General features: G+C 46.8%; 1 protein-coding gene across 1 annotated transcript in view; it reads left to right on the top strand.

Moving 5' to 3' along the window:
- The window catches only part of parp3 (poly (ADP-ribose) polymerase family, member 3), a 41,752-nt gene that overhangs the window by 10,393 nt on the left and 18,283 nt on the right, over window positions 1–13,076 (top strand). The window contains exons 4-7 of the mRNA XM_048547784.1: window positions 3,749–3,934; window positions 4,630–4,765; window positions 10,217–10,440; window positions 11,201–11,359. Of these exons, the coding sequence (XP_048403741.1) occupies window positions 3,749–3,934; window positions 4,630–4,765; window positions 10,217–10,440; window positions 11,201–11,359 (705 nt within the window). The remainder of the gene's footprint in view (window positions 1–3,748; window positions 3,935–4,629; window positions 4,766–10,216; window positions 10,441–11,200; window positions 11,360–13,076) is intronic.

The raw sequence follows: 13,076 nt of genomic DNA, 5'->3' as shown, positions 1-13,076 counted from the left end.
AGCAGATGCGGCGGAGGCGGAGGAATTGGGAATGGGGATGGAATTTTTGCAGGAGGGTGGGTGGGAGGAGGTGTATTCTAGGTAGCTGTGGGAGTCGGTGGGCTTGAAATGGACATCAGTTACAAGCTGGTTGCCTGAGATGGAGACTGAGAGATCCAGGAAGGTGAGGGATGTGCTGGAGATGGCCCAGGTGAACTGAAGGTTGGGGTGGAAGGTGTTGGTGAAGTGGATGAACTGTTCGAGCTCCTCTGGGGGGCAAGAGGCGGCGCCGATACAGTCATCAATGTACCGGAGGAAGAGGTGGGGTTTGGGGCCTGTGTAGGTGTGGAAGAGGGACTGTTCCACGTAACCTACAAAGAGGCAGGCATAGCTGGGGCCCATGCGGGTGCCCATGGCAAACCTGCCTGCCCTGGTCGACCCATCGTCTCAGCCTGCTCCTGCCCCACCGAACTCATCTATGCCTATCTGGACTCCATTTTCTCCCCTTTGGTCCAGGAACTCCCTACCTACGTCCGTGACACCACCCACACCCTCCACCTCCTCCAGGACTTCCAATTCCCTGGCCCCCAACACCTCATTTTCACCATGGACGTCCAGTCCCTATACACCTGCATTCCCCATGCAGATGGCCTCAAGGCCCTCCGCTTCTTCCTGTCCCGCAGGCCCGACCAGTCCCCCTCCACCGACACCCTCATCCGCCAAGCCGAACTCGTCCTCACCCTCAACAACTTCTCTTTCGATTCCTCCCACTTCCTACAGACTAAGGAGGCCATGGGCACCCACATGGGCCCCAGCTATGCCTGCCTCTTTGTAGGTTACGTGGAACAGTCCCTCTTCCGCCCCTTCCCCCACTGCACCACACAACCAGCCCAGCGCTTCCCCTCCACCCACTGCATCCCAAAACCAGTCCAACCTGTCTCTGCCTCCCTAACCTGTTCTTCCTCTCACCCATCCCTTCCTCCCACCCCAAGCCGCACCTCCATCTCCTACTTACCAACCTCATCCCACCTCCTTGACCTGTCCGTCTTCCCTGGACTGACCTGTCCCCTCCCTACCTCCCCACCTATACTCTCCTCTCCACCTATCTTCTTTTCTCTCCATCTTCGGTCTGCCTCCCCCTCTCTCCCTATTTATTCCAGAACCCTCACCCCATCCCCCTCTCTGATGAAGGGTCTAGGCCCGAAACGTCAGCTTTTGTGCTCCTGAGATGCTGCTGGGCCTGCTGTGTTCATCCAGCCTCACATTTTATTACCCTATTTGAAACAGTTTGATCCTAATTTTAATTCAGTCAGGAAGCTTAAGACAGTGTCTGCATACCGATGTGTGGGAAGATAAGGAGTTACAAAAGCTTTACACTGAATTCCTAGCTGGGCAGGAAGCTCCGGGGCAGTGCCTGCATACTTATGTGTAGGTAGAAAAGAGTTTACTTCTATAAATTAAAGTCTCTGCATAGGAATCAAAAGCAGATAAAATACTTTAATTTATAGAAGCATAGAAATCAATGGGATGTTATCACATTAACATCTCAATTGGGAACAGCCTTCCCGTGCTCACTCTGTGTGGCCCTGTAAGAATTTTTTCTGTTTCTATGAGATCCCCCTCATTCTGCTGAGCTCTAGTGAACAGTCCAAACAGTTCCAGTCTCGCAAGTGTATCACCAGCTCTTTTACGAAAGGAGGGACTCAGAAGACAGGGACTCTAACACTGGTTAGCCTGACCTTGGTCTTTGGAAAGATTTTAGATTCGTTTATTAAGAATGAGATTGTGGAGTACTTGGAAGTGCATGGTAAAATAGGACTGAGCCAAGGGGAGGTCACGCCTGACAAATGTGTTAGAATTCTTTGTGGAGCTAATGAGCAAGTTAGACAAAGATAAGCCAGTGGATGTGATCTGTTTGGATTTCCAGAAGGATTTTGTCACATAGGAGACTGCTACAAAAGAGCCCATGGTGCTAGGGCAAGGTACTGGCATGGATAGAGGATTAGCTGTCTGGCCAAAGGCAGAGAGTGGGGATAAAAGGGTCTTTTTCAAAACAACAGCCAGTGACTAGTGGAGTTCAGCAGGGGTTATTGTTGGGACCACAGCTATTCTCATTATTCATTAATGCTCTGGACGGAGGAGCTAGGGGCATGCTTGCTATATTTGCAGATGACACAAAGATAGGCAGAGGGACAGACAGCATTGAAGAGGCAGGGAGGCTGCAGATGGACTTGAACAGGCTTGGAGAGTGAGCAAAGAAGTGGCAGATGGAAAATAATGTGGGAAATTTTGAGGTCATGCACTTGGTAGGAGGAATAGATGTGGGGACTATTTTTAAAATGGGGAAAGGCTTCGGAAATCTGAAGCACAAAAAGACTTCAGAGATCTGGTTCAGCACTGTTTTAAGGTTAACGCGCAGATTCAGTTTTCAGTTAGGAGGGCAAATGCAATGGAAGCATTCATTTTGAGTGGGCTAGAATACAAAAGCAGCAGTATAACTGCTGAGGCTGTATAAGGGTCTGGTCAGACTGCATTTGGAATATTGTGAGCAGTTTTGGGTCCCATGTCTGAAGAAGGATTTGCTGATTTTGGAAAGGGTCCAGAGCAGGTTTACAACAATGATTCTAGGTGTAAAGAGCTTGTCACATAAGGAGTGGTTGAAGACTCTGTGTCTGTACTCGATGGAAATCTAGAAGGATGAGGGAGGGATCTGATTGAAACTTGCAGGATACTGAGAGGCCTGGATAGAGTGGGTGGAGAAGATGTTTCCAACACTAGGAGAGACTCGGACACGAGGGCACAGCTTCAGGATGAAGGGACAACCCTTTAGAACTGAGATGAGGAGGAATTTCTTTGGCCAGTGGGTGGTGAATCTCTGGAACTCATTGCTGCAGAGGGCTGTGTAGGCCAAGTGATTGACTGTATTTAAGACAAAGATGGATAGGTTTTTGATTTGGAAAGTGATCAGTGGTTACAGGACGAAGGAAGGAGAGTGGGGTCGAGAAACTTATCAGTCATGATCGAATGGTGGAGCAAATCAGAATCGCTGAATGGCCTGATTCTGCTCCCATATCTTATAGCCTCACAGTCTCTTCATATGTCAGTGCCGCCATCGCTGGAATTAATCTGGTCAACCTCCATTGCACTCCTTCTACAGCCAGAACATCCTTCCTCAAATGAGGACGAAAACAGTCCAGGGGCTGGAGCCTGAGAATGAAAGCCAATGTTTTCAGAAAGTAATGTTAAATGGAGCCAAGTAACCCTTTCCTAACATAAGACCTCTGTTGAGGCCTGAAGCCCTTGATAAGTCCTTTGATGTTGGCTCAGCATGGGGCTTAAAGTGCAAATATGTTCCATTCCCAGAACCCTCAGCGTTTATATTCACACGCAAACAAACATCTGACAAACTATCGTTAGCGAATGCATCTAAATGAAACCTGACACTTCTGCATAATTCCTCACTGTCACACACTGCCTACCCTGCAGCTCACACTTGACTGGACGTTTCACACCCCATTGGTTTCCAGTTTTTCTGGAAAATAACTTCCTAAAGTCGACCTCTGCAAAGAGAACTCCCTGTGCGGATTCTCACAGTTTGAGCAATCATGTGAGAGATAAAAACAGCACTCGGGTAGTAATTCCATAATAATAAAAAAACACACCTGGCTGGAAACAGAGTTGAAGAAAGCTGAAAGCTTAGGGCAGGCTTCCTGCAGCTTTGAGTGCCAGGTGAAATCTTTAAGATGCCTTGTCTGTCCCTGCTCGACAGGGAGAAGTTGGCCAAAGTAAACTGGGCTCTCCAGTTGCCCTGAATGCCGCTGTGAAGGATTTTGAAAAGAAGTTCAAAGACAAGACCAAGAATGACTGGGTGAACAGAGACTCCTTTGTGGCACACCCTGGAAAATACACCATGATTGAAGTCCAACAGGGCTATGAGGAAGCGACGATTGTGAAGGTGGGTCGAGCTTGGGCACTTCTGTCTGCTTTTATTTTGTGAGAGGCTGTGACAGTCTCAGGTCTCCTTGAGTCAGCAGTGAGTTTGTTTTCTCCGTAGACCCTGGCAATGTGCTTGATGGTGATTGCTGTTGAGGGAGGAGAGAGCCAGCAGGAGGAGGGATAAAGCTTGCCTACCTACGGCAGAGCTCACCTCATGTGGTTCCACCAACACAGGAAAACCAAAAAGCTGTAGTGTTTTAATTGGAGGCCTTTGGGTGAAAATTGGATGTAGGCAAGGGAGCAGAGCTTAGAGAAAATGTGGTAAATTGAAAGGTTTTGATTCCAAAGAAATGGAGGATTGCATGAGGTTTGGGAGAAAGTTCAAGACAGGATGGGCTAATCTGGTCTTGTGAAATTTCATCATACCGAGGATGGGGAAAAACTGTGTGATGTTTGGAATTTTAAGAGTAACCAGGGAGGTTTTTTTTAAAGGAGAAGGGAGGGTTTGGCGCTACAGAGGTCTGAGATGGTTGGAATAGCAAAAATGAAAGTTAGGGATGAGAGAGAAATTGCAGTATACCACAAGGTGAAGGTCCGGGGTAGGGTGGGAAGATTCTACAAGGCAGGAGTAAGCAAGGGAGAGCAGAAGGCACTGTCCTTTTGGACTAAGTACATACTTGGACAATCCTTGTGCTGTTTGTTGTTTGATTACAGAATGACACTGTGGATGGAAGCACAGCAGTGAGTAAGAAAGTCAAACCTTGCACTTTAGACAAGCCGACTCAGGAGCTGGTCAGTCTCCTCTTCAGTCATGATATGTTCAAGGAGCAGATGCAAACCATGAACCTGGGTAAGCCCTTCCTCTGAATTCGCATTCCACCCAGCAGACGGAGTGTCTGTAGGACAATAGACTCTGTCAATAGACCAGAGGCTGGCACTTTAGATTCAAAGCGAGCTTGAGATTGGGACCATCAAACTATACGCGGTGTTGGTGATGATATGTCTCTTCACTCAGTACCTGCTGGGATGTCATTCATTCCTCAACTCCTCGATTTCATTCTATAGCTTTTTGAAGGAATAATTTCACCCCCTGCCATTTAGATTAGATTCAGATTTATTATCATGTGTATATAAAAATACAGTGAAGAGCACCATCTTGAAACACTGAATGTGATGCGAGATTTTACTGCAGCAGAGTTCATCTTTCTCTCTCTCTCCCCTTCTTGTTCCTTCTCCATTCGTTGCTTGACATCAGCGGAGTCTCAGAAACAGGCTACAATGTCTCAGTTATGGGTCGAGACTACAGTCATGACCATAGTGTTTGCGCTGGAGCCGTGGGAACAGGAGGCATTGTGTAGGCTCCATAACTCCTGTTCCACATCCTCCAGACCCTGTGGCCGGGCATCGGTTGTCGGGGCCTTTCGCTGTCCCGTTTGCACATGCTTTCCGCTCCTTCAGGGGCTTCGGCTTGAGCCGGACCTCAGTTCAGACTGAAAGTCCAGGTCAGGGGAGTCACCTGCTCCTCGCTTGCCAGGAGACCCCAGGCTACGGTGGCTGGCCCATCTTGGCATTGCTACCGCTGGAGACCTCCTCCTTTGCCCATCCACTCTTCAGGCTTTAAAGAAAACAGAGAAAGGAAAGAAAAAGAGGAAGAGCGAAAAATGAAAAGAGAAAGAAAGCATGTAGAAGTGGACTAGCCCTGGGTTTAGCCCTGCTACTCCGCTGCCATCTTGCAGGAAGGTTCCACAATGTCCCAACCATGGCATGCTGAGCGTAAGTCATGCTCTTGAGGTCTGCTCTCCTACCCGGCACTTGTGGGCATCCCACCTCCAGCAGCGTTGGTGGTGAGACCTGTTTGCCTTTGTCACGTTGTAGTTACATTGTGTATATCCTTTGAGCTGACCTAGATTGAGCACTGGGCGCCAGCCCTTTGGGAGATTGGCTGAGTTGACAGCGCTGTTGCCCATGAGCCTGAGCCGCAAACCAGAGACTCCAAACTGAAAATGTACTGAGGGACTGCCTCACTGCTGGCCTCTTTTAGTTGAGAAACTAAATGGAGGCCCTTCTCGGTTTGATGTGAAAGACACCACAATCTGAAAATGGAGTGGAGTTGATCATTTGATATCAGAGAAAATGGGAACTGCAGATACTGGAGAATCCGAAATAACAAAGTGTGGAGCTGGATGAACACAGCAGGCCAAGCAGCATCAGAGGAGCACAAAAGCTAACGTTTCAGGCCTAGACCCTTCATCAGAAAAGCTTTTCTGGTGAAGGGTCTAGGCCCGAAACATCAGCTTTTGTGCTCCTAAGATGCTGCTTGGCCTGCTGTGTCCATTCAGCTCCGCACTTTGTTATCTAGGGTTGATCATTTCTCTGTCCACAAGATATAGGATCAGTGCTTCGATCATGGTTAATATGTTCCTCGACTCCATTCTCCTGCCTTCTCCTGATCCCCTCACCAGTCAAAAACCTATCTATATTTCTCTGAAATACAAGCAATGACTTGACCTGCACAGCCCTCTGCAGCAATGAGTTCCACAGATTCACCACCCTCTGGCTGAAAACATTCCTCCTCATCTCCTTTACAAAGGATTGTTCCTTCAACCTGAGGCTGTGCCATCTGGGACCTACACTGTCCTACTAATGGAAACATCATCTCTACATCCACTCTATCCAGGCCTCTCAGTATTGTGTAAGTTTCAATCAGATTCCTCCATCATCCTTCTAAACTCCATTGAGTACAGAGCCAGAGACTTCACCCACTTCTCATATGACATGCCTTTTATCCCCAGGACCCACTTTGTAAACCTCCTATGGATACACCAATGCCAGCAAATCCTTCTAAAATAAAGGGTCTAAAAGGGTCTTTAAAGGGTCTAAAAATGCTCACAATATTCCAAATGCAGTCCGACCAGAGCCTTGTCCAGCATCAGCAGTACACCCCTGCTTTTGTATTCTACCCACTTGAAGTGAATGCTTACATTATATTTGCCTTCCTAACTGCCAGCTGAACCTGCACATTGACCTTGAAATAGTGTACCGGGACTCCCAAGTTCCTTTGTGCTTCAAATTTCTGAAGCCTGTCCCATTTAGAAAGTAGTCTCTGTCCCTATTCTTCTACCAAAATTTATAACCTCACAATTTCCCACATTGTACTCTGTCTGCCATTTCTTTGCTCACTCTCCTGGCCTGTCCAAGTCCTCCTGCAGCCTTCCCGCCTCCTCAACACAATCTGTCCCACTGCCTATCTTTGTGTCAGCTGCTAACTAAGCAATAATGCCATAGAACATAGAACATAGAACAATTCAGCGCAGAACAGGCCCTTCGGACCTCGATGTTGCGCCGACCTGTGGTCCTCAGTTCCTTTGTCCAGACCATTAATGTATAACATGAATAGCAGTGGTCCCAACTCCACTAGTCACCGGCTGCCATCCAGAAAAAGACCTCTTTATCCCAACTCCCTGCCTTCTGGCAGTCAGCTAATCCGCTGTCCATGCCTGTACCTTGCCCTAATACCAATGGCTCTTATCTTATTTAGCAGCCTCCTTCACAGCTCCTTGTCAAAAGTCTTCTGGAAATCCCAATGGATCACGCCCACTGCTTGTTACACCCTGGAAGAATTCTAACAGCTTTGCCAGCCACAACCTTCCGTTGACAAGTCTGTGCTGACTCTACCCTATTTTACCAGGCACTTCCGAATATTCTGCAATCCCATTCTCAGCAGTGGACTCTCAAATCTTACCAATGACAAAGGTTATAGGCCAGCACAACTGGCCTATAGTTTCCTGTCTTCTATCTCCCTCCCTTTTTAAACAGTGGTGTTACATTCAGTATTTTCCAGTTCTTTGGTACCCTCCTGACTCCAGTGATTCCTGAAAGATCACCACCAATACCTCTACAATCTCCTTAGCTATCTCCTTTGGAACTCTGGGGTGTAGTCTGTCCGATCAGGATGTTTTTTTATCCACCTTCCAACCTTTCAGGATCCCCAGCACCACCTTAAGTGATGGCCATTACACTCACCTCTGCTGCTGACACTGTTGAAGTTCTCGTTTCACTGTGAAAAATGATGCAAAGTTCCCAATCATTTCCTCTGCCATTTCTTTGTTCCCCATTCTACTTCTCCAGCCTCATTTTCTAGTGGTCTAATGTCCACTCTCGCCTTTCTCTTATCTTTTACGTATCTAAAAGAAACTGTTACAATTTTCTTTTATATTATGAGCTAACTTCCTGTCATATTTCGCCTTCTCTCCACTAGTTGATTTTGTTTTTAAGTTATCCTCTGCCAGTGTTGAAAGACCTCCCAATTTCATCTTCATCGTTCCACCACAAGCAGTGAGCAGATGGTCTACAATGTATCAAAATCAATCCCAGCCTCTCCTTATATCACTAACTGTGTGGACAGATTGGCTCCTGCATTTCTTCCCTTGTTACGGTGACTTCATTAGCTGTTAAGTGGTCCCATGGAAGGTGCTATAGAAATGCAGATTCTGCCTGTTCTCTACTGTAAATTAATTTGGAGAACGAGCGACTCATGTAGTGCAGGGTCAGTCATACAGCACAGAAACAGACCCTTCGGTCCAACTCATCCATGCCAGCCATAATCCCAAACTAAACTAGTCCCATTTTGCTGTATTTGGGCCTTATCCCTCCAACCACTTGTAATTGTCCAGATGTCTTTTAAACATTGTAACTGTACATACATTCACCATTTCGCCTGGAAGTTCATTCCACACACTAACCACTCACTGTCTGAAAGAAAAGTTGCCCCTCGTCTGTTTTTTAAATCTTTCTCCTCTCACCTTAAAAATACGCCACTTAGTTTTGAACCTGCTGTTCACCTTGTCTATATCCCTCATAATTTTATAAACCTCTATAAGGTCACTCCTCAATCTCCTACACTCCAGTGAAAATAGTCACAGCCTATCCCTCCTGTCTTCATAACTCAAACTCTCCGTTCCCAGCAACATCCTGGTAAATCTTTTCTGAACCCTCTCCAGTTTAATAATATCCTTCCTGTAACAGGGTGACCGGAACCAGACACAGTACTCCAGACGAGGCCTCACCAACGTCCTATACAACCTCAACATGACCCTGAGAAGAATCCTTACAATGTAGAAACAGACCATTTGGCCCAACAAGTTGGCACCAACCCTCTGAAGAACATCCCACCCAGACCTGTCCCCTTTCCCTGTAATCCCCTGACTAACACACACAACCTACACACCCCTGAACGCTACGGGAATTTAGCACAACCAATCCACCTAATTTGCACGTGTTTGGACTGCGGGAGGAAACCCACGCAAACACTGGGAGAATGTGCAGACTCCACACAGACAGTCGCCCGAGGGTGGAATTGAATCCCGGCAGCTGTGAGGCAGCAGCGCTAACCACGGAGCCACTGTGCTGCCCCAGCTTTTTTCAGCTTGAACATGTGAGGGTTATTAGCTCCCAAGTTAAAGACGGTTAGACAGCTCCTGTGGTTCAGCGTGTACTTTATACTGTTATCCTAAGTTCAATACCGTAGAACTTCTGAACACAAAATTAAAGTGAAGTCACATATGTGAAAGATTTCACAGCAAGGGAGCTCTTCCATGTCTCTTGGGCAATATTTATTCTTCAGCCAACATCAAAAAAGCAAAGTATTTGGTCATTTCACACTAATTCAGAAAGGAAATACTGCAGTTGCTGGAAATTGGAAATAAATCTGAGAAAGCTGGCGATTCTCCAGATTGTCAGGCAACATCTGTGAGAGAGAACTAGACTGACTATTTCTCCCCCACTCCCTGACTCCCTGGCCAATGAAATTGTTTCTCCTTTTTTGATACCTGTCTTTATCACAAGCCCTTCTAACTTTGAGTCCCTCCACCAAATCTCCTCTGATGCTTTGAGAAGAAACATTTTATCCCATCCAGTTTGTTTTTCTAAAGGGCTTGGAATGCCATCTTCACTGATTTGGCATCAGTGGCAAAGAAAACAGAATTGTAGAATCCTAGAATATCCCACATTTGTTTCCTATCCTGAACTAACCTGAGCTGACGGGCTCAGTGCTCCAAACTAGAGAGAGAATATTTCAGTCAGTGTTCCTGCCCTGCTCACTGTCTGTTGGTCCCCTTTGGTAAGATGTGTGTGTCAGTGAGGGCACAGTTAGTCTTTCTGCTGCTTCCTATGTGTGCACATGTAGAGAGACCAACTGGAGAAAACAGTGGATCCTTACCCAGGCAAATCCCTTCAGGAGATGATAAATGATGGGCTGCATAAATGATAGTTCTCCTCTCTCTCCTGCTGTTGGTCTGATCAGATGTGAAGAAGATGCCTCTTGGAAAGTTGAGTAAACAGCAAATTGCCAAGGGTTTTGATGCACTGGATGAGATTGAGGCAGCCTTGAAGCCATCTCCCAACAGAAAGCAGCTGGAGGAGCTCTCCTCGAAGTTCTACACCATCATCCCTCACTACTTCGGACGCAATAGACCCCCAGTGATTGATACTTCGGAAGTGATCCAGGCCAAAAGAGACATGCTACTGGTAATTGTCCTTCCAAGTAGTCAAAGGTTTATTTGTAGGACCGTGCTTCGTGCTAGTGCAGACTCTAAGCGGACGTTGTGCAGTCTGCCTCTATCTCTTGTTGTCATCTTCCCCAGAACAGACACCCATTGAGTCGCCGTATTTTACCAGCCCTTTTACTTTCCAGATATCTTGCTGTTGTGTCTTGGTTGACCAGAGACAGTCTTCAGAAGCACAGGTCCTTTTCGTGTCCCAATCCTGTAGATTAACCTTACCTCAACTGATGGCCTGACCCAACCTTCTCCCTATATTTTCCAATCGGGATACACAGTCTACACTCAGTAGCACCATTACAATGTGTAAAAATACCCAGAAACTGAAGATAAACAGTGCAGGCAAGTCAATGACATTCCCACTGTTCCCTCGTTGATATTCCCAGTGGCCTCTCAATGACATTCCCAATGTGTCGGTGTGATTGTGAAGAACTTGGAGCCTGCAGCCCAATGTGGGAATTACACATTTTATGTAAGGAGTCTGTCACTGGTTTTTTTGGTCACTGCCAGCAGACATTTCTCACCCCATGTCTCTACTTCCCCATGACCAACCTCCAACGCGCCCCCACCGTGTGCTCCCCACCCTGCAACAACACGCTCTCAGACGCACGCACACATCAGTGTAGCAGGACTGAATGCCCTCGGGGAAGCTGAAGAAAAGAGCGTATAGTTCCAAGGACTCCATTGGCATTCTAAGTTAAACTGCAAACATCTGTCTGAATCACTAGGTGCTTGCTGATATTGAGCTCGCCCAGAGTCTTCAAGCTGAGAAGGAGCAGAAAATCAAGACAGAAATTATCAAGGAGGTTTCCCATCCTCTGGATGAAGATTACAACCTGCTGAAGTGTGACCTGCAATTGTTGGCACCCAATTCTGAAGAATTCCAGGTAAAACTAGGGCTGGAGATTCCCCCAGTCCGTCACCTCCCACTTCCTCTCCAGTACAACCCCTTCATGCCTCCGTCTGGTGCAGCCCCTTCCCAGCACTCTGCCTGCCTGACTCCATACCTCACCTGCAGTAAGGAACCTCGAGACCTCAGCCTACCTCTGCTCACCCTGCCTCCCCTCACCTCACCTCAATGCATTGTTTCCCTTCTCTCCCTTAACTTCCTTCACTCTCCCTTTACTCTACCCTTCCCCCCACCCAATCTCTCCACTCCTCAACTCCTCCGTCCAACCCCTCAGCCCCTCCTTACATCTCCCTTTCTCTCACCCTCCTCCCTTTCACTCGCCCTCATTATCTCCTCTACCCTCCCATCCCCTCCACATTCCTCATCCCCTCCCCTCCCTGTCCCCTCACTGCCTCTACACCTCAATCTCCCTCAACCCCTCCACCCTCCCCCCTTTCCCTTCCCTTCACCCCACTCTCCCCTCCCCCCACCAATCCATGTCCCTTTCCCTCAGCCTCCTCATTTTCACCCAATACTGTCCCCTTAGCCCCCTCGCCCTTTCCCTTCCTGCTCGCCACAGACCCTCCGCTTCATTCTCTATCTCTCCCTCTATCTCCAGCAAATACTTGAACAGTGTCTTTTGAGCAGCGACAGAAACAGTAAATCCAAGTCATTGAGAAACTGGGTTGTGTTATAAAATACAATGATTTTGGACTAGCTCTGAATTACAAGATGGTTTGAGTTCTTTCTAACCACCTGAAATTAAACGGTTTCTTGGTTTGAAACAAAATTCTCGAACTATTGTGAATTAGTACAGGCCCAGTGCCAGCAGAATATTGATTATCTCCTTTTAAACCTCAACATCGCAACTTTTATTATGAATAACAGCTTTTAGAGTTGCAATCACCTCCAATCTCTAGGTCCTGGGTTCAGATCCTACTCTAGATCATAAGCACAAAAATCAAGGCAGACATTCCTGTGCTGAGGGATCACCCCACTGTCAGAAGTTGCTGTCTTTCATCTGAATTGTCATTTAAATCCACAAACAAGGGACAAGAGTAGGCCATTCAGCTCTCCAAGCTGGCTCCATTATTCCATGAGATCATGACTGATCTGATTTTAATCTTAGCTGTACATTCTGATCTTCTTTCATCCCTTAAGCCATCAAGAATCTATCTACCTCTGCGTTAAAAATATTTAAGGATCCTGAATTCACTGCCTTTTGAGGAAGGGTATTCTAAAGACTCTCAACCCTTTTTGCATGAAAAAAACCTCATCTCAATTTTAAATGGGGGCACCCTTATTTTTAAATCCCTAATTCTAGATTCTCCTACAAATTGAAACCTCCTTTCAACATTCATCTGGTCAACTCCCTACAGGATCTTGTATGTTTCAACTAACCCACCTCTGACTCTTTCTAAACTCCAGAAAACACAGGCCTAGCCTATCTAGCCTTTACTCATAGCTCAATCTGCTTATTTCAGGTATTCGTATTGCAAACCTTCCCTGAACTGCTTCCACCACATAAATGCAGTGACCTACACAGTCCTTCAGACGTGCTCTCACCAATGCCCTCTCTAACTGAAGCACTACCTTCCTACTCTTGCACTCAATTCCCTTCATAATAAACCATAAAATTCTATGAGCTTTCCTGATTACTTGCTGTATGTGAGTACTAACCTTCTGTGATTCATACACTAGAACATCCAGATCGC

The sequence above is a fragment of the Stegostoma tigrinum genome, chromosome 11 (genome assembly GCF_030684315.1).
Source record: "Stegostoma tigrinum isolate sSteTig4 chromosome 11, sSteTig4.hap1, whole genome shotgun sequence".
In the NCBI taxonomy this organism is placed as follows: domain Eukaryota; kingdom Metazoa; phylum Chordata; class Chondrichthyes; order Orectolobiformes; family Stegostomatidae; genus Stegostoma; species Stegostoma tigrinum.
Note: the sequence above shows the minus strand (reverse complement) of the source record. Positions and strands in the feature narration are given on the sequence as shown.